This window comes from Nomascus leucogenys, chromosome 1a (genome assembly GCF_006542625.1).
Source record: "Nomascus leucogenys isolate Asia chromosome 1a, Asia_NLE_v1, whole genome shotgun sequence".
NCBI classification, from domain to species: Eukaryota; Metazoa; Chordata; class Mammalia; order Primates; family Hylobatidae; genus Nomascus; species Nomascus leucogenys.
The window spans coordinates 67,542,636-67,564,223 of record NC_044381.1 but is presented as its reverse complement, the minus strand read 5'-3'; the positions used below and the strand labels follow the sequence as shown (position 1 = coordinate 67,564,223).

General features: G+C 39.0%; 1 protein-coding gene across 14 annotated transcripts in view; it reads left to right on the top strand.

Moving 5' to 3' along the window:
• Positions 1-21,220, top strand: part of NIN (ninein) — a 115,167-nt gene extending 93,947 nt beyond the window's left edge. For 8 of the 14 annotated variants that reach the window (XM_030810306.1, XM_030810384.1, XM_030810338.1 and 5 more), the window contains 6 exons: positions 1,553-1,732; positions 2,754-2,900; positions 5,406-5,507; positions 11,274-11,474; positions 14,926-15,039; positions 17,321-21,220. In XM_030810306.1, the coding sequence (XP_030666166.1) occupies positions 1,553-1,732; positions 2,754-2,900; positions 5,406-5,507; positions 11,274-11,474; positions 14,926-15,039; positions 17,321-17,530 (954 nt within the window). In that variant the 3' untranslated portion in view covers positions 17,531-21,220. Of the gene's footprint in view, positions 1-1,552; positions 1,733-2,753; positions 2,901-5,405; positions 5,508-10,021; positions 10,083-11,273; positions 11,475-13,250; positions 15,165-17,320 lie in introns of those variants that run through there. The other 6 variants (XR_004029620.1, XR_004029618.1, XR_004029617.1 and 3 more) reach the window with 4 other exon arrangements.
• The last annotated feature ends 368 nt before the right edge of the window (positions 21,221-21,588 follow it).

Genomic DNA, 21,588 nt, shown 5'->3' with positions numbered 1-21,588 from the left:
AAATAGGTTGCTATGGCACCAGAAAGTCCAGGAAGAGCTGATTAAAGTGTTAGCTAGCTGACACCTTATGGTGGTGTGGTAGAAAGTGTCTCATTTTAATAAGTCACAATGCTGCCTAATCTGTGTGCAAATAAATTAAGAACAATGTTATAGATGTCATTTTGGGGCAGATGTCAAGATTTTGTCCTACAATAAAAGTAGACACATTCAGTTATTTTATCTCTTGGTGAAACTTTTAATAAAAAAATAAGTTGTTTTGGGCCGGGCGTGGTGGCTCATGCCTGTAATCCCAGTGCTTTGGGAGGCCGAGGCAGGCAGACCACTTGAAGCCAGGAGTTCAAGACCAGCCTGGCCAACATGGCGAAACCCTGTCTCTGCTACAAATACAAAAATGGCCGGGCATGGTGGCTCACGCTTGTAATCCCAGCACTTTGGGAGGCCTAGGCGGACGGATCACGAGGTCAGTTCAAGACCAGCCTGCCCAACACGTTGAAACTCCATCTCTACTAAAAATAAAAAAATTAGCTGGGCATGGTGGCGAATGCCTGTAATCATCCCAGCTACTCGGGAGGCTAAGGCAGGAGAATTGCTTGAACCCAGGAGGCGTAGGTTGCAGTGAGCCGAGATCATGCCACTGCACTCCAGCCTGGGCGACACAGCTAGACTTTGTCTCAAAAAAAAAAAAAAAAGCCAGGTGTGGTACTACACGCATCCGTAATCGCAGCTACTTGGAAGGCTGAGGCATAAGAATTGCTTGAGCCCGGGAGGTGGAGGTTGCAGTGAGCTGAGATCGTGTCACTGCACTCCAGCCTGGGTGACAGAGTGAGACTCTTGTCTCAAAAAAAAAAAAAAAAGTTTCCATTTTTAAAATTACTTCTGGGTTGACTTTTTCTGAAAATGAGATTGTACCTTTTTTTTCATGTTTGGTTTAAAAGGCAAGAGGCTTATCTATTTGTGTTATCTTTTTTATTTTTTAAATCATTTTCAAGATCCAAAAAATCACTTTGGTAGCTGAAAGCACATTTCTGAATTCAGACGTTAATTACATGGACAATATGTGCTTTGGATTCTAAAAAAAGGATATGATTGCATATGTGAAAATGAAAGTAGAGTTTAGCCCGTGAAAGCTTTTGAGTTGGCAGTGCATTTCAGCTTTCTCTTTATGTCCTCTGTGAATCGAGTATCTTCTGGGCTTAAAGATAACTTCATAAGAATGAAGCAACTTTTAAGCCACCAGTCTCAATGCAATTGGGTCCTTTATGGAACTGGGCCTTGCCCTACAGTCATATTCACTATTGGACATGACATGGCTGTTCCGTCAAAGACCATTTTAAACAGAGACTCTCCAAACCTTTTTGTTTAAATCAAACTTCAAGAATATTGTTTTATTCATATTTATATGTACCTACACATACTTTCGTTAGAAGACTAAGGGGACAATTGAAAGGTACTTACTAGGAGTCATTGTCATTGGGTAAATATGACACCTGTCTCAAAACAGCAATTACCCAATAGCTTGTTTTTAAGGCTTACACTCTATAATTCTCTTAAGAGCTGGGCGCCAGAAATAGCTACTCATCCATCAGGGCTCCATAACCAGCAGAAAAGGCTGTCCTGGGACAAGTTGGATCATCTGATGAATGAGGAACAGCAGCTGCTTTGGCAAGAGAATGAGAGGCTCCAGACCGTGGTACAGAACACCAAAGCCGAACTCACGCACTCCCGGGAGAAGGTAACTTGAGAAGCTGCACATCATGGCATATGTTTGAAAATGACTAGTTTGATAGGAAAATGAGTGTTGGATATGATTGGAATGGTTCTAAGGTATGGATTTGAGTATCCTGCTATAGCAGACTTATTTTAAGAATGTATAATTTATCATTTACTCACATATAATTTTATCCTGATGTTTATAAAGTATTTTTTATAAGCAGTTTTATATTAAAATATATTTGTGACTTTAATCTTCATATCCAAAATATAGACTCATGGAAATTATGTGAACCATATATTCTTCAAACTGGCCGGCCACCAAGACTAGTAGTACAAAAATGGGAAAACTAGACTCAGATCTTGCAGGTCTAAATAACTCCTCATGAGAGAAAAAGGTGCCTCCTTTAACAGACAGCATTTCAAGGCTTAAGGTCTTTTCCAACCACCAACTTGGTGCTTGAATTCCTTACCTCTGCTGCATAGTCTCCCAATGATATTTAAGCTATGCTTAACACCTCTTTTGAGGAGGAACTCTGAAGAGTCGCAGATATTTAGTTAGAACACCTACTCCATGCCAGAAACTGCTATCACTGATGCTGCAGTGGTGAGCAAGACAGACATGGTTCAGGTCCTCATAGAACTGTTCTAGATGTGAACAGTCCAATAAGAGCAGATGGGACTATCAGCTCATTCTCTCCTAAAAGTAGTGTTCATGTCAGAAAAAAGGGGCCTGGGACTGCTGTGCCTGTTTTCCTGGCAGCCACATCACATACACTGTTGACTCCTGGAGAGTTAGTAGACCCAGAAGTCTCTTCTTCCCTGTCTTGTTCCTACAGTGTTGGGTTTGCAGACCCAACCAGACTCACCTAGAAAGGGTCTTTTGAAATCCAGAAAAGCTAGCTTCAAGTATTTACAGGCTTGACTGAAAAAGGAAGTTAAACAGGACCCAAGTACTGAATTAAAACTTTCCCTATGTTTGTTGTTTTTGCTGGCTGAGTGATTGTATTAGCATTGCTTCCTCTTACATTTGTTCTTGTTAGGTCCGTCAACTGGAATCCAATCTTCTTCCCAAGCACCAAAAACATCTAAACCCATCAGGTACCATGAAACCCACAGAGCAAGAAAAATTGAGCTTAAAGAGAGAGTGTGATCAGTTTCAGAAAGAACAATCTCCTACTAACAGGAAGGTGAGTTTTTGAGAATATATGGCCAGTATCTATGTTCTCACTATAATGTGTTCTTAAGTGTGTTTCTTCTCAGGTATACTTCTAAGGAAATGATTACGATGGCATATTTTGGCATGTATCTCTTTATGCTGTTATCTTGTCAAAATAGCATTGTGGTTCTTTTTGATTGAATAATGGTTGAAAAAATAACAATTTGGCCAGGTGTGGTGGCTCATGCCTGTAATCCCAGCACTTTGGGAGGCCGATGCAGGCGGATCACTAGGTCAGGAGTTTGAGACCAGCCTGGCCAATATGGTAAAACTCCATCTCTACTAAAAAACACAAAAATTAGCCAGGCGTGGTGGCACGTGCCTGTAGTCCCAGCTACTCGGGAGGCTGAGGCAGGAGAATTGCTGGAACCCAGGAGGCAGAGGTTGCGATGAGCCAAGATCACACCAGTGTACTCCAGCCTGGGTGACAGAGCAAGACTGTCTCAAAAAAAAAAAAAACAAAAACAAAAAAACCACACACAATATTTAAGCTTTCTTAAAGAAGGCAGTTAATCATCTTTATTAGTATTAGAAGCCTTTATAAGTTGGCAAAATATTTATCACCCGAATATTAGAAACATCTTAATATGGGCTGTATTTTTTTATTGCTATGTAACAAATTAAAACAACATTTCTTGTCTTATCTACAAGTCAGGAATTCAAAAGCAGCTTAGCTGGGTGGTCCAACTCAGGGTTCTCATGAGGGTGCAGTCTACATGTTGGCCAGGCCTGCAGTTACCCGAAGGCTTCACTGGGGCTAGAGAATCTACTTTCCAAGCTCATTGTTAGCAAGAGGCTGCTGTTCCTTGATGGCTGCTTGCCTGAGACCTCAGCTCTTCACTACCTGGACCTTTTCTCAGGGTGTCGCATCTGGCTTCCCCCAGAAGGAGTGATGAAACAGACACTGAGACCGAAAGACCAAGACAGAAGCTGTGGTCCCTTTATGATCTAATCCTGCGAGTGACATACCAACATTTCTGCTGCATTGTATTTGTCACGCAGACTAAACCCTAGTATAGTGTGGAAGAGGACTGTATAAGGGTGTGAATACCCGGAGGTGGGGCTCATTTGAGGCCTCCTGGAGGCTGGCTACCCCCTGGTCACACCTCTGCAGTGCCAATCAGTTTGCTTTCTGTAATTTGTCCCATGAAGTTAGAGTTCTAGACCAGACTTCTCAGAGTTGTTACTTTTCTTTTTCTAAACTGCAACTCAGTTTTCACTATTACCTCTTTATAAAAAATATGGTGTGTTTAGAAATCTGAGAAAAATATTTCACTATAAAATATTCATAAAATTTTTGGTTTTTGTGAAAGTTATCATGACCATTTGCAGTAGGAAGGCCTGGTTGTGCTCTAAAGCTGAAATGTCATTTAATTTCAGGTACATTCAAGTAAACTTTGCAGAAAGAAAATGGGTTTCATTTAGCTGCTCATTAGGGGGAAAAAAGTCTGTGATAGGCTTTTAATTAATATTGAATTTTAAAATGGACCTGGAAGACTACACTTCTGTTTCCCAATTCATGCTGTTCTCCTCCAAAATCAGTTTTCTAAGATAGTGTTGTATGTTTTTTACTGAGCAATATTCTGACTCAGTGTCCTCTAGTTCACTAGGTTCTTCCTGTAGTAAAGACTTATAAAAGTGAGGCTGGACGCGGTGGCTCATGCCTGTAATCCCAGCCCTTTGGGAGGCCGAGGTGGGCAGATCACGAGGTCAGGAGTTCAAGACCAGCCTCATCAACATGGTGAAACCCTATCTCTAAAAAAAAAAAAATACAAAAATTAGCTAGGTGCAGTGATGCACACCTGTAGTCCCAGCTATTCGGGAGACTGAGGCAGGTGAATTGCTTGAACCCGGGAAGTGGAGGTTGCAGTGAGCTGAGATTGTGCCACTGCACTCCAGCCTGGGTGACAAAGTGAGACTCTGTCTCAAAAAAAAAAAAAAAAAAAAAAAAAAAAAAAGGTACTCATGAAATCTTTAAAATTGAAAAGTTATATAAATCAGGTTTTATGTACTCTCAATTTTAAGCCTTTAAGTTTGCATTAAGACAGTATTTTTCCTGCTGCAGATCCATAGTAGAGGATTATGAAATCAATTTAATGGAAACCAGCATTTTTTATTAATATACTACAAAATATCAGAGTGCATGGTCCATGGTAAGGATATTTCAGTGATATGTACTGTACATATGTGTGGGTGTGTGTACTGTGTTGTAAGATAAAATGTATTTCTTACAGTGGGTGGCATCCAAGTTTAAAAGCCACCTGCCTTAAGGAATCTATTCTGTGTGAGGGCAGGTGATTAAAACTAGATTACTTAAATGTAAGCAATACACTGAATTATATTATTTGTTTGTCACTGAATTAACTTGGCTTTCTTCCAAGAGTTGAGATTTCTGACAAGCACAGATTTGTCAAAATAAAGTAGAGCAACTCAAGTGTTTTTGTTTTTGTTTAAAGGGAATATTTTTTTTAAACAGGTCAGTCAGATGAATTCCCTTGAACAAGAATTAGAAACAATTCATTTGGAAAATGAAGGCCTGAAAAAGAAACAAGTAAAACTGGATGAGCAGCTCATGGAGGTAAGTTTCTCAGCAGATGGCCTTAGCTATGAAGAATATTTTAATCCATGAATGAGCTATTTGTTGGGAGAGACTAGACATGGCATTGAATTCCCGTTGTGAAAATCTGAGTACACTGCCAAGTTGAATTCTTTGGTCTGCCTTACCAAGTTTAACAGACAACTTTGCTTAATTATACTGCTATAGGAAGCCATACTGCTTTTCAGAGTAAGTAATAATGATGACCTAAAATGCAAAGACCTGTACCTCTGCAAATTCAGGGGGCAGGGACTCTCTGATTAGCCAAGGGGCCCTGAGCACTCTTGCCATCACCGTGTTTATTATACCAGTTCACTGATCCCTCCTATATTGCAGCATTTTACAGACATGATTGGTCTCTAGCACCCTCTTCAGTTGGGAAATCCATGCGGGAAATTTGAGAGCATTAACATTTGGAAGTTTTAATTTCAAGTGCTGCTGTTCTTCATTACTACATTTAGAACTCAGCACTGCCTTGTGAGAGGTACATCTGATAACTATGAAAATGTATCTGTGGCTGGGCATGGTGGCTTACACCTGTAATCCCAGCACTTTGGGAGGCTGAGGCAGTCAAATGGCTTGAGTCCAGAAGTTCAAGACCAGCCTGGGCAACATGGCAAAACCCTGTCTCTACAAAAAAAAAAATCTAAAAATTAGCCAGGTGTGGTGGCACGTACCTGTAGTCCCAGCTACTTGAGAGGCTGAGACAGGAGGATTGTTTAAGCACGGGAGTTGGAGGTAGCAATGAGCTGAGATCACACCACTGCACTCCAGCCTGGGTGACAGTGAGAGACCCTGTCTCAAAAAGAAAAAAAAGATTTGTAAAACTACCTTGTCAGCTTGGACTTTGAGTTCCAGTCTTCTAGATTGCTTTCTGATTACCAAGTTTAATTATAGGATATAACAAACTTACGTATACATCCTTCTTAAGGATTTCATTGATATACCTTGGGTAAATGAAATTAGTCAATCTAACATTTAGTGAACTATAAGACTTATGTAAGGCAGAGAAGAACCTGTAGAAATTGTCTTTTTGTGCTCTTAAAAAGTACTATGTATACACATATTTCTAAGCCAGAATTATAAGAAGAAATGGGGCCGGGTGCAGTGGCTTACGCCTGTAATCCCAGCACTTTGGGAGGCTGAGGCAGGTGGATCACCTGAGGTAAGAGTTCGAGACCAGCCTGGCAAACATGGTGAAACCCCGTCTCTACTAAAAATACAAAAAAATTAGCCGGACGTGATGGTGGTCACCTGTGATCCTAGCTACTCGGAAGGCTGAGGCAGGAGAACTGCTTGAACCCAGGAGGCGGAGGTTGCAGTGAGCTGAGACCACGTCATTGCACTCCAGCCTGGGCAACAAAGCTGGACTCCATCTCAAAAAAAAAAAAAAAAGAAGAAATGGAACTATGTAAGTGTTTTCTTTTATGAAGCTGGCCACATGCAAAGGTAGCTTTTAAAAACCAAGCACCAAGCATTGATTTTTAATGTGAAATATGGGCAAACACATAGCACTAACATTTAAATCACCAATGAAGTTTGTCAATTTTGTGTTCTCTGATTTATTAACTAAAGGGGAAATTCATGAAACTTTTAGTGAAATCTAAACCATTTTTTCTTTTTTTTACGTAATATAATGAATGCATTAAAAACTTTGAGCTGTGGGCTGTACTTAGATGTAGACATGCTTTTCTGATGAAATATAATTATATTCTCTGAGGAATAAGATGTCTAAAACTAAGCCCATATGTCTAGTATCAAATTGAAAAGTAGCAGTGTGTACTTAGTCACTGTGAGAGCCTTTCCAGAGGCTCTGCCAAGAGGCCAGTTCTTCTCCCACCTGCTCCCGTCTTACCCAGCACCAGTTGACATTATTAGCCATCGTAAGCAATTTCCCCTTGTTTTTTTTTCTGACCTAGTAGTAAATATTTGCTAACAGAGGAGGAAAACAGTGTTCTTGACGCTGGAGCCAAATAGCTAAGGAAAAAGCATGGATTTTTCTATTTGAACACTGAAAAGAACATCTCATACCTATTTATTCTAATGAAACTTTCATTAGGAAATGGAACTGAATTATTGGCCGGGCACAGTGGCTCATGCCTATAATCCCAGCACTTTGGGAGGCTGAGGCAGGTGGATCACAAGGTCAGGAGTTTGAGACCAGCCTGGCCAACATGGTGAAACCCCGTCTCTACTAAAAATACAAAAATTAGCTGGGCGTGGTGGCATGCACCTGTAATCCCAGCTACTTGGGAGGCTGAGGCAGGGGAATCGCTTGAACCTGGGAGGTGGAGATTGCAGTGAGCCAAGATCGTGCCACTGCACTCCAGCCTGGGCACCAGAGCAAGGCTCCGTCTCAAAAAAAAAAAAAAAATTATTAACGCTATAGATTTATACAAATTGGATATTTTTTTTTTTTTTTGGATTCTGTCACCCAGGCTAGAGTACAGTGGTGTGATCACAGCTCACTGCAGCCTTGAATTCTTGGGTTCAAGCAATCCTCCCACCTCAGCCTCCCAAAGTGTTGGGAGATTTCTCCAGATTGAAGTTTTTAAAAACAGTGTTATTGGCCGGGCGCAGTGGCGTGTGCCTGTAGTCCCAGCTACTCAGGAGGCTGAGGCAGAAGAATCACTTGAACCCAGAAGGTGGAGGTTGCTGTGAGCTGAGATCGCACCACTGCACTCCAGCCTGGGTGACAGAGCAAGACTCCATCTCAAAAAACAAAACAAAACAAAACAAAAAAACAAAAAGAGTGTTATTGAGGTATAATTCACATACTGTGTAGTTCACATATTTCAGGTGTACAATTCAATGGTTTTTAGTATATTAATTTTTAGCCTGTAATAAATATATACCTAACATAGAATTTGCCATTTTAACCATTTAAAAATGTACAATTCAGTGGCATTCATTAAATTCACAACATCCTACAACCATTACCACTACTTCCAAAACCTGTTCATCACTCGGCTGTAGCTATCAAGCATTAACCATTCCCCCTCTCCAGCGCTACAAGTTGGATTTTTATTTATAGTATGATATCTATAGAGTAGGTTAATTTGGGGGATGCCCAGTGTGTCCCAGCTCACCTGAGGGATAGGTACATTCCTTCTCACTCTGGCAGGGATTCTTACCTGACTGGGGCAGCGGGTGGCGGGCTGGGCAGGGACAGGTTTCTACATCAGAATCTCTGGAGTCGGGATTTGAGCACAGCTGTCTTCATGGTTCTAATCTGATATGTGCACTCCCTTGGGGGAAGTAGACTCATCTCTATATACTAGTTTAACAGTCACTGTTCTAACATAACACATCCCCCCACTGTAATTAAAGATCACAGATCACTAGACTAGGAAAAGAAAAAAATTAGGGCTAGAATTTGACTCCTACTTCAGGGCTTTTCAACGTGAGCGGTTTAATAAATTTGTTTTGAACATTCAACAAAAGGGTTACAGGCTATATCAGCAGTTCTCGAGTCTATTGTGTACCTCTATGATAGCCAACATTTCAGACACTTAAACAACAAAATGGCTTATAGTTTATACTGCATTCTGCATTTCCAAGTGGTAAGAGATTTAATATCAGATCCATTCTATACTGGACCTGGAATAATCTTTTTTATTTTAAACAAGAGTCTCGCTCTGTCACCAGGTGGGAAGGTAGTGGCGGGATTTCAGCTCACTGCAACTTCTGCCTCCCAGATTCGAGCGATTCTCCTGCCTCAGCCTCCCAGGTACCTGGGATTACAGGCACCCACCACCATGCCCGGTTGTATTTTTAGTAGAGATGGGTTTCACCACGTTGCCGGGATGGTCTTGATCTCCTGACCTCGTGATCCGCCCGCCTTAGCCTCCCAGAGTGCTGGGATTACAGGCGTGAGCCACCATACCCGATCTATATATATATATATATATATAATTTTTTTTTTTTTTTTTTTTTTGAGACAGTCTCACTCTGTCACCCAGGCTGGAGTGCATTGGTGTGATCTTGGCTCACCACAATCTCCGCCTCCCAGGTTCAAGCAATTCTCCTGCGCCTCAGCCTCCCGAGTAGCTGGGACCAAAGGCGACGTGCCACCACGCCTGGGTAATTTTTGTACTTTTAGTAGAGACGGGGTTTCACCATGTTGGCCAGGCTGGTCTTGAACTCCTGACCTCAAGTGATCCACCCACCTCGGCCTCCCAAAGTGTTGGGATTACAGGCATGAGCCACTGCGCCTGGCCTGGACCTGGAATCTAATAAATCATTATATTGGGAGGGGCACAAATAGGATACAGTAAGTGAAGATGCCTTGCAGAATTAGAGTTGTAGGACATTTTAATGTCTGTAAAATTTATATACAGGAAAATGTGTCTATCTTTCATATGCTCTTATTCATGTATATAATAGACCTAATTAGTACTGTTCTTTCTCTTTTTATAACTCATACTTTTCTCTTTTTATAACTCCTGTAATTTTCTCTTCTTTTTTTGTTTTGTCTGTGGCTAACCTGTACCTAGAACTCAGTGGTTGGAAGTAGCAGAGAAGGGTGCAGTTCTCTGCCTGAGATAGTGTGTGAAGGTAGAACATTCTCTTTCAATGAACCTTCATAGCATGGAGCCATCTCATTATACCCCTTGCTCATGTTATTTCTGCTGATTGTAACAGTTAATAAGTACTTAAGAGCCAGTATTCATTTTGTTTTAATGGTATAATGTGTCTGTTTACATCAAACTTTTCCTCAGTATTTAAAGCATTATGTATTAAGAAAATTATCTCACTGATATAAAATTATGGGATAATTCTCCATAATTTTTATCATGAAAATAAAGTGGTTTTCTGAATCTACAACTAGAGGTATGTCAAAGTGGGCAACGTCTCCACCCCCACTTAGAAATTTAGATAGAAGGAAATGGATAGTGGCTCTGACATTTCATGGTAACATTTAGTTATAGCCGAGTCTTAGAGGTCCTTTTCCACCTTCTCACAAGCCTGGAGGTGCCGCTTCTTGAGTTTAGTCTTGGTCATGTTTGTTGCATGCTCTGCGTGTGTATAGATGGGAGGTGGCCTGCCTCACTGGCCAAAATGCCGTGCATCGTCCTCCCTTTCCTCCCCCGCCACTTTGACTGGCATGTTGGTACACATTTCCTCATTGTCTTGAATAGTTCCATTCCATGTTCTCCAGTTCCCAGATGTTCTAGGATATTATTACTTTATGCCCCAGAATTGTCTATCTTGTGCTGTTTAAGGGTATAACTACATATTGATAAACTAAAGGTAGGTTAAAATAATTCTAGATGCAAGATGAGGTTCTTCCAAAAAAATTGCTAACTTGGGGTTGGAAAAAATGTAGTCATTGAACATTTAAGAATCTTTATGTATGGTAAAGTGGTAAAACCCTAAAGCATAACCACTTTCTCCAACCCCAGTTTTTAAAAGGGGGAAGGTAATTTTTCCAGTGTAAGAAAAAATGAAATAGAATTCAGATGTATTATGTACATCATGCCCTTAACATCACTCCAGAGTTGGGAGGGGCTTTTTAAGCCTAAAACTTTTAAGAAAGGCTACTTATTAAGCATATTCTCTGCTAAGAGAAATAGCTTTTCTCATTTCTATATTCCTCAGGCCCATATACTGTCCTATTTCCAAGTTTCAGTGGGTCTGGGGTTATTAATGAATTAATAGTCTTCATTCCTCACTGCCTGACACCATGAAGGGCAGCTCTGGGATTGAAGGGACTCAGCTGACCAGGGCTTTGCCCTTGTCCTTCAGATGCAGCACCTGAGGTCCACTGCGATGCCTAGCCCATCCCCTTATGCTTGGGATTTGCAGCTGCTCCAGCAGCAAGCCTGTCTGATGGTGCCCAGGGAGCAGTTTCTGCAGCTTCAACACCAGCTGCTGCAGGCAGAAAGGATAAACCAGCACCTGCAGGAGGAACTTGAAAACAGGACCTCCGAAACCAACACACCACAGGTATGAAGGTCTCTCTTCTTTAGTAGATCACCTGTTAATCACCTGTTACTTTTACTTGTTTAGTTGAAAGTTATACCAGTTCAAAGGTGGAGAGAAAGAACCTAAATCTGATGGCACACACCTGTAGTCCCAGCAACTTGGGAGGCTGAGACGGGAGGATCGCTTGAGGCCAGAGGTTCAAGGCTGCAGTGAGCTACGATCATGCGTGTAAATAGCCACTGCACTCCAGCCTGGGCATCATAGCAAGACTCCATCTCTTAAATTTAAAAAACAAAACAAAATCACAATCCTAAATCTTCTTTCAGAGAGTTATTTTACTTGTATGACAAATCCATAGAACTGCAGTGCTACTTTTGAGCTCTCAGCTTCTAAGCTGAGTCATTTAGTGTTCTGTAATAGACGATTTGCCCATTTGTAATAGGCGATGAAGTATCAGGGTCACTTAAACATAGCGCACAATTGGCCTAATGTTCCCATCCCATGCCAAAAATATTACAAAATTTACATGTGGCTAGGATATGCTCTACTAACAAAGTACACTGAGCTTTCCTGTGCCAGAGCCGTGCAGCCTGCTGCATCCCATGAAAATCACAAGTGATGACTTTTCACAACAAATAGAGTGTGTAGTCAGTGACATCTTTCTAGTTGACATAGTTCATAAAACTATTTAAGAAAATAAAAATCTTCTCATTTGTTTGCGTTAGCATGATCCCAGCTTACCACCACATCCGATCTTAGGTTTTCAAGTATGCAGAGTTATTTCTCTTTAGTGCTTCATTCATCATCCTTTCTCAGAAGTTTCTTAACTCTTGGGGCTTGCCTATTTAGTTAATTCAGAACTAGGAATAAAATAGAAAGTCCTTCTTTGTGGAATTCTATGTTAATCCTTTCTGGTTTGCATGCGCTTGTGTGTTCAGATACCTTGTCTCTCAATTAATGCTTGATAAGGAATTTCCCATCTCTTATTTGAATCCCCTCAGAGTGGCTTTGCAAAGTCACATTCTCCCTGGAACTCTACACATAGGAACAGTTCTGTTTCTTCTACTATCCATCTATGCTTAATTACGAAGTACTCCTACCACTTGTCAGTTCTAATAAACTTTTCCCTCTACATACGTACCTATGCTGTATTTCCAATAAACTTTAGAAGGTTTTTGTCTTATGAGCTTTAAAATCTGTTTTTGGAAGCTTTATACATACCTCTTCAACTTCCCAATATTAAAGTTCTTAAATTGTGGCAGTGGAGTGTTAGATGCTTTAACTCTGCAGTATATAATTGAACTACAAAACCTTGATCTCAGTTTTTAGTGGACCTTCTAACCAAATGATCCGCCAAGATTCTACTCATTGCTCTCTTACACACTATTTTCAAAGCCTGCTGTTTCCAACCCACCCACCAATGTTAAAAAATATCCTTTTCCTCCAATTCCTTCAGGATTAGACAAAAACTAAGATTTTTGAAAGAAAAAAAAATCCTCCAACCAGATGACAGGGTAAACTGCTTATTACTCCCACCAGAATGCTACTGCAGGCTCTCCACTTCCCCGCTGCTGAGCTGACACTAATTTTAAGAATACAGAATATTGTTAAATCTGCACGTTTCTGTGTGTGGAGTGATGTGATCGCTTCTGCATTTTGTGTTGCTTTGCTTGCCTATGTAGTGTTAATGTGTGTGCTTTTAAAAATTGTTTGCATTGTAGATGTGTGAATTTAGACTCCCCCTAAAAACTCATCCTGACATGAGGGTGAAGTGTACCACTTGCCTTCTTTCTCTAGGCCTTGCTACCGGAGCAGCGAGCAGTGCACGCAGATTCCTACAGAAGGATTGGGCACCTGTGAAAACTGGGCTGCTATTGATGGCATTTCTTACCATGGCAGACAGACGCACACACCCACCCATGCACACACACCACACACAGAAACATAAGCTAAGCTATGTTGGAATTAAGTGCTCTTTTAAATTATTTTGTTATTTTTACTGTTAAACTTTGCAGTATTATGTCTCTTATTTATGTAGAAATGACAGATCTTGTGAATCAAATTCACAAACATCAGCTTGTTACAAATCATTTTATTTATACCCTCTAAAGAGTGTGGATTTAAGATTATTGAAAGGATGTAGTCTATATATTTTCTCATTCCATATGTTGTAACTATTTTTAACAAAAGGTACTACTTTTATATATGGAATTTGAAGAAAACCAGGGGTATTTATACTGTTTTGTATAAGATGTATAAATCTTTTTGACAGGAAATTTTTGATGAAACAATAAAATAAATTTTAAGTATATGACTGCCTTTGTTTTTCCTGTTTTCCCACTCTTTTGCCAACTCTATGTTCTTTGAATTATTTTTTTTGTTTTGCTTTGTTGTTGGGCAAATAGACATCAGACATTTTATATTTATGTTTGAACTTTAAAAAGCTATTTTTTTTTAATATAGGCCTTTTCAAAAGCTAGATGTCCTCCAGGCCCAATTTTTTTGTAACTTACTTCCTACATTAGACCTTTGCCTATTACAATTTTTATCCTCAGGATAGTTACCACATGATTTAGGGTTTCTTTTATGACTGTTACTACTTAGTATCCAAACAGATGGTAGCCTTTGACTCATGTTTGGTCATTCTGCATGTCTTTTAAAGTATGTCTTAACCACCATCAGCTGTTAACACCTTTATGAAATCTGAAATTCCTTATGGGGACATTTTGGTGGACTGCAGAGGGATGGGGGTTGCATTCTAATAAGTCAATTGCATTCTAATCTCTCTAGGTCTCTCTCCTCTACAAAACCCACTTACTCCTTAACCCATCACCGTCGTGAGAGAACAGATTTTTCATTTTCAATCTGCTCTGATAGTAAACCTATCCTCCAATCCAGATGTGTGCTTCACATTTACAAGTGGGAAACAGATGACTAGAAAAATTGGCAGGAAGAGGCTATTATGAAGAAAGAAACACTTACCACCCTCACAGTCATCAGCCACTTCAAAGGAAAAACAGACATGCATATTGCAAGCTGATTGGATATGTTAGGAAACCCTGAATATATTCAGTGCTTGTTTTGTTGTTGAGAGACCCACAACATTGCAGAGACCCAGATCACAGATGGGAGGTTGATAACTATCTTCTAAGTTACCTTGGATGTCCATTTTACTAGAGGTACCCACAGGTATTAAATTATGGGTTTTCAGAATTTTGCTTTATATCGGGGGATGATGGTAACACAGGTAAGATTCTTTTGATTTTTCAATCTGATCCTTTCTCTGATAGGGTTACTCTTCTGACATATGCAATCCATGCAGGGCTCAAAACTCTCATTTCATGAGAAATCCATCCTTCCTGTTACAAAGGCAAAACATTTGCCGTCCTTTCTCTAGGCATCTTGTGGGGAAAATAAACCAGTGTTTTCAGTGCGACATGATTTTCGAATAATACACTTTTCTTCCCTTCAGGGAAACCAGGAACAACTGGTAACTGTCATGGAGGAACGAATGATAGAAGTTGAACAGAAACTGAAACTAGTGAAAAGGCTTCTTCAAGAGAAAGTGAATCAGCTCAAAGAACAAGTGAGCCTCCCTGGTCATCTCTGTTCACCCACATCACATTCCAGCTTTAACTCCGGTTTTACATCCCTTTATTGCCATTGACTCGTTAACTTATGTTGTCTAATAAAGGCAAATTCTATTATAAATGTCTGTAAGAACTTAGGATTTGCTCTCCCTCATACCACCCCAAAAAATATGAACTCTGTATTTTTTCCAAAGCTCTGTTTAAGGCATGTTTGTCCACAATTTAAAAGTGTAAATCTATGTTAACATGATTCACATGGACCTAAGATTTTAAAGATCAAAAAAAATCTGTTGATTCACATGGACCTAAAGCATGTACATTCACATACTTTAGGTCCATGTGAATCAACAGATTTTTCTCTGCCCAAGACAGGAAATATTCCTATTTAAATTGAAAAATGATATTGGTTAAAAAAATAGGGGGATAATAAGTGGAACTTTACCTTTCCTGTTCCCAACAGCTTATGAAAACCTCAAAAAGTATCTTATTGTTACAGCTAAACTCCAAAAACATGTACTTTGAATTAGAATCTAGACCCCAGATTCCAGGACCACTAAACAGCCTGCTCCATTTCACCTGCTGGTGGCAGATGTGGCCTTGGTGTTTAGAAATTAGTTGTGCATCCACTGAAGAGACAAGCGGAAAGTACTGCCCTCTGGGAGAGTGTTATAGCCTCTCTGGAAACTGAGATGAACATGTGGGGTGGGGGGCAGAAAATGCCCAACCTAGTTCTTCAGATACTTAAAACCTAAGAATAACAACCCCAAGAGAGGGTCTGAATTCAGCTGTAGACAGCAACTTTTGGTTGTCCTGTTTCTTAATACAGAGGGAAGAAAAAGTCCCGTTCAGTGAGCATTTATCCATTCAGTTTTTCACATATTCAAGCATTCAACACATAGTTACTGTGAGCCAGGTCCTGTTGTGGGCACATGGATACAACAGTGAACAAAGCCCCTGCCCATATAGAATGCACTTACAAGGTGCCAAGCATTTGGCCAAATGGTAGGTTCAGAAATAAGTGGGATCCGTCCTGTTTTCAGTAGAGGGGAACACAAGAGAAGAGATATTTGATCCAACCCAGGAGTTTAAAGAAAGCTTCCTGAAGACCTCTTCAGCCGCATCTTGAGAGTTAAGATTTCAACTAGTTAAGAAAGTGTGGGGAAGGACATCCTAGGCTGTGGGAACATCATGGGTTATGACCACATGTGGGGTGTGGACACGTATAAACACTTCAGCATTGCCAGTTCACACTGTCCTGGGAGAGGCAGGAGGAGAGACTAGAGAGGAAGGGGGAACAGGACAGTAGGCCTCCAGTGCTGAGCCAAGAAAGAAGCTTGATTTTTATTCTGTTGGCGATGAAGAACCATCAAAGTGTTTTTTAAGGAAAGGAAAGGAGGGAGGAAGGAACAAAAAGTTGTATTCGGGAAGTTCAACAGAAAATAGGTTCTGAAATGTTATGTGACGTCTGCCAGTCATCTAGGTTCTGAACTTGAGAGTGCTGTCATCCTTATCCCTGCCCTTTGAAATGCTAATAGGTTGTTAAGCTACTCTTTACTCTTTATTCTCATAAACCTTTATACTTTTAGATGCCCTACTTGAAATTGGGTGTAAAATGAACACTTAAAAGGTAACATGGGAAGGGGGACTGGAAAATATTAACCAGAACAACAATGAGTATCCCAAGGCTGCTAACAAGTTTTCCCACCCCAACCTAGACCATATATTCTAACTATAAAGATTAGACTAGACAAGGCCCCCATGCAAAACAAAACAAACAAAACAAAGACAGTCAGGAGAAGTAACTGCCCAAATCTTATCTCTGTTATAATACATGAGCTAAATTTTAAAATAATCAGTGGGTTGTAGTTATGAATGGTAAGTTCAAGCATCTGTTGTTACAAGCAGAGTTAAACAGTCCACACCTGACACCTCAGGAATTTAAGTTATAAAAGTATTTGATATTTTTAAAGAATAAATAAAGAAATAATGCCTATCTAGGTAGAAAAAAACTTGTTTTGGTGCCATCTAATATTAATCTGTTCTATTAGTAACTTACATAAATATCTCATGCAAAGAAATAGCTTGGAAAAAGTGGATTTCTTCCAATGGTGTCCCCGATGCCAAGTCTGATGTTAAAGCTATATTGTAAAATAAAAGAATGTAATTAGAAGAAGTGATTTGCCTTTATAAGACAACTGTCCTTATGTCAGACCTTAAACTGAAGGTTTAAGAAGAGTTACAGAAATGGAGTCAAGATGTTTCTGGTTTTGTTTCTAGCTCTGCAAGAACACTAAGGCAGACGCAGTGGTGAAGGACTTGTATGTTGAAAATGCCCAGTTGTTGAAAGCTCTGGAAGTAACTGAACAGCGACAGAAAACAGCAGAGAAGAAAAATTACCTCCTGGAGGAGAAGATTGCCAGCCTCAGTAATATAGTTAGGAACCTGACACCAGCGCCATTGACTTCTACACCTCCTTTGAGGTCATAGCCAAACCAAAGGGTACACTCATATTTGTGCACTTTACTGAAATAGATGAACATTTCAGTAGGTTCTCAAAGTTAAAATGAAGCCTAACCTAAAACTGCCAGCAACAGAACTGGAGTTTCCATTTATCATAATTAGTTTTTCTAAATAGATCCTTATGGGAGTTTGAAAATACGTATTTCGCTAAATTATTCCCAAGATTTGAATTTATTTTAAAATTCTAATAGCCACCAAGAATGTGGCCGTATGAAAACAATTCAAGAACCTAAAAAATACCAGTTTTGAATGAGTTTTTGTGGTTTTGATTTTTTTTTAATTATTACAAATCTATGTGTAAAGTCTAGATATTTGAAGTTTGAGATCTGATGAGAATGGTTGTTATAAACTTTATTTTAGAACCAAATTTAGGTGGTGTTCTTACATATTTAAATACTGGAAAGTCATTATAATAGTTTTGGTTCTTTGAATTGGTACACAATTAATTGGTAGAGTATAATTGGTTAGGAGGCAGGGCTTATTAAGTGGTTATTAACCACTGAGGTCAGACAAACCCAAATCTGTAGAATTCTCACCTTCTAACACCTGTGACAGTATTACCACTCTTTTTGTATTATAGATTTAGAACTGATTTACTCAATTGCACTCTTAACTAATGTTAAAAGCTTACTGGCTTTAAACAGCCTTTTCTTCTTTCTCTTAAAAGTTTCATTTGGGAAGCTGGTCTTCTAAGAAATGGATAAAGCCACATAATTAAAGCAGTTGAACTATAGGGAAAGCACTGAACAAACCACTTTGGAGTAAATAGCTACTCTTAGAAAAGAGGGATAAGCAGACCATGTAGGTTTTCTGTCTCTCAAATCTTGGAGTTCATGAATTTACTTGAGGTTGCCTCAAGAACTCAGGGAACAATACAGTGAACTGTCTTCCTGAACTACTGTAGGGCCTCTCTAAGAATTTGAAATGTATAAACCATGTGACCTCATCTATTTGTCATATATTTACAGCCATAGTAGAATTTTTATTTCTACATTTTTAGTAAATTTAATATGCTGGGGAAAAAAAGGCCTTGATTTTAGGGTTAAAAACCTGACTTACAGAAGAGTTTATTGAATATAGGTCAAAATTTTCTGTGTTTCTTGTTCCTTCTATACCTCAAATCTGATTCTAAGAATTTCTTACTGTGATAATCACTGGCATGCCACCTGAGGTCAAGGAGTGCCAAACAGGACTTTCCACTCATGCTCAAGATCAAAACCTTATAGAACAGTCAACATTTTAGATTCGGTAACCTTTTTTTCTTCCAATTATAGTATCTGCCTCTAGCCACTTCCGCCAGCAGTTGGTGGAAGACTTACTAGGTGCAAGGCACTATCCAAGCTCATCACAACAACCTGCTTGTTTTCATGAGACAATAATCCAAAAAGTTCGCTTTGATATATTCCTGGAGGGCCAAGCCCATCTATTTACAAAAGGTGTAACAGCAAAACCAAGCACTGCTTTATGGGCAGGAACACAAGAGAAAGCAAACTGCCCAAGAAGTCATCATGTCAGAAACTCAATCTCAACAAAGTAATTTCCATCAGGGAACTTCAGGGTTTCTTGGGGCTTATGAGTCTCACCGGTCAACCCAGGAGGCCTACAAGAGCCTTAACAAGGCACTGTTTTTTGTGGGACTGGGAGTTCACACTGATGAAGCAGACCTTTGAATTTTTGCACAGCTCTTGTCAGAAAGCCCTGACTTCCCCCTAGATAAAGAGTTAATTTTAATCCATCTCTAGAATTATACTTCAAAATATTTGACATCTGCTATCATGTCTTCTTTAGATCTTTCTTCTGCGGTGCAAACATTTCTAGTAAGTGTTTAACTACTTGTATGGCATTAGCTTTCACAGAAAATTGTTTCACTTAAAACTGTGGATTGGCCTAGGCTAAGGACAATAAACTAAGTACCTGTAGTGTATTTATGTGATATGTGTCAAGTTACTCAAGGTTATTGCTGTTGGAACTGAATAATAATATTTCCCAGATAGCTGGCCTTAGCATGTGATTACAGTTGTTGTATTTTTAATTTTTGTCCTTTATACTATGATAGGTGTAGGTTAATTTGTTTATTTCCTATAAATTTGTATTTATGTGTATATAAAATGTACAATGAATGTAAATATGACTTTCTGGAAAGTTTAGACTACATTTAGAATCTCTATTCAAAATCAAAATGCTGCTCAAATGAATTTAACCAACATCTAGGTGCTTAATTTCTCTTTTTATCCCACTTATGAGATTGGGAAAAAGATCAATATGAGAAATATCATACAGATACCTTAAATGTATACATTTGTGCAACAATTTTTGAGAAGGTGAGTGGCAATTTATAATTTAGTTGGCAATTTATAATAGAGCTTATAGCTTTTAAAAGACCTTTTAGACATTAAATGTAAACTTAAAATTATGTTTAGATCTTGTTTCAAACTTTACAATAGCACTCTTCCAAATATTAAGTTATATATTTTATAGGCATTTGGTTGCTTATTAAAAGCACTGATTTTTAAGCTTTTTGATTTAAGAACAATTATTTAAGATCGTCTCAGAAGATGGGATCTTCGTTTCAAGAAAAGGGAATCAAGTTTGCCTTTGTGATAATACGTTACATTAAGAAAAGGAAAATGTGGATAGTAAAACCCACCTCTCTCATCCTATTTTGCTCTCTTCTGCTTTTTAGAAGCCTGCACTTAAGCTCAGATTTGTGAAGGGAGAGTAGAAGGGGAGAAGTAGAACCACAGTGTTTTATTTATTTTTCTAAAACTCTTACTAAATCCAGATTTTTTAAATGGTTGTAAATGTGAATTCTTCCCAGAAATTTCAATGCATTGCATATTTAGCCTTCGGCATATTTTTCATGAGTAGATCATGAAGTCATAGGCTTCCAAGGCATAGGAAGAGATCTTACAGGTCTAGTATTTTAATAATGCACTAATACCCAGGGCAGATATTATGAGAAACTGTTTCTTCTCTAAGGGTTTATGGCAGACTTTGCTTTTTTAACATGTGAGAAATGAATTTTTTATTTTGTGATTTCTGTGATTTCTCTTGCTGAGTGAAAGAAAAGAGAAATTGTTGCTATTGTCAGCATCTTAAAGGTATTTCCAGTCACGGCAAGGCTAAGTGCTTTGTGATAGTATTAAGCAAGTCATGTTTTGAATGGATTACCTGTAGTGACTCATTGGAATGATATAATTATACAAGTAATGCCAAAAATCAAGTCAAAGCCTAATTAACCAAAGCACTCATTTAAAAATCATCACGTTTGGACCTATCTGGACCTCTCAGCACTGTAAAATCGTTTTGGTTTTGTGGCATATGAATAGCTGTTTAACAAATCAAAGTTAGCTTTTTGCTTCTCAGCTTTTTTGGGCAATACAAGTTAAGTTCTTAATGGGGAGACATTATCATGGCATGACTTAAGGGAACATTGGTTTTGTGAAGGAAAAACAGATTATCTAAAGCCATCTCTATATTTCTGTTCAGATAAAGATTAATGAGTTATGTGTTTATATCAGCTTTGTATATTTCATCTTAGCCATTCTATCCTAGAAAAATTTTAATGTGAGCTTAAGATGTAAATAAATAATTTTGCAAACATACCTTTTGTTTTCTATATACCCTGACCTCTTAATAAAGTTTCAGTGTATTTATCATTGGTCTTTAGAATGATAGTATCAAAATATTTCACTAAACACATTCTACAAATGCAGAATCTCAGCCCGCACTCCAGACCTACTAAATCAGAATCTTCATTTTAAAGAGATTCCCCAAGTGATGTGTATAGGATTTAGAGCATTGGGACTCCATTTCTATTATAGAAGGATGACTTTCACACCAGCCAGTTTGGGGTCCCTGTATACTGTGGCAGTGCATAGTTTACCTGCAGAATCATGACTTAACCTTGGGCAAGGCCCTGTTTGTGATTTTGGGTGCTTCAAAGATGGCTTTATTTCATGTTGCCATCTTTAGGGGTGGCTCAGACTTTCTTAATTGAGCAGCTCATGAATGATGAGATATAT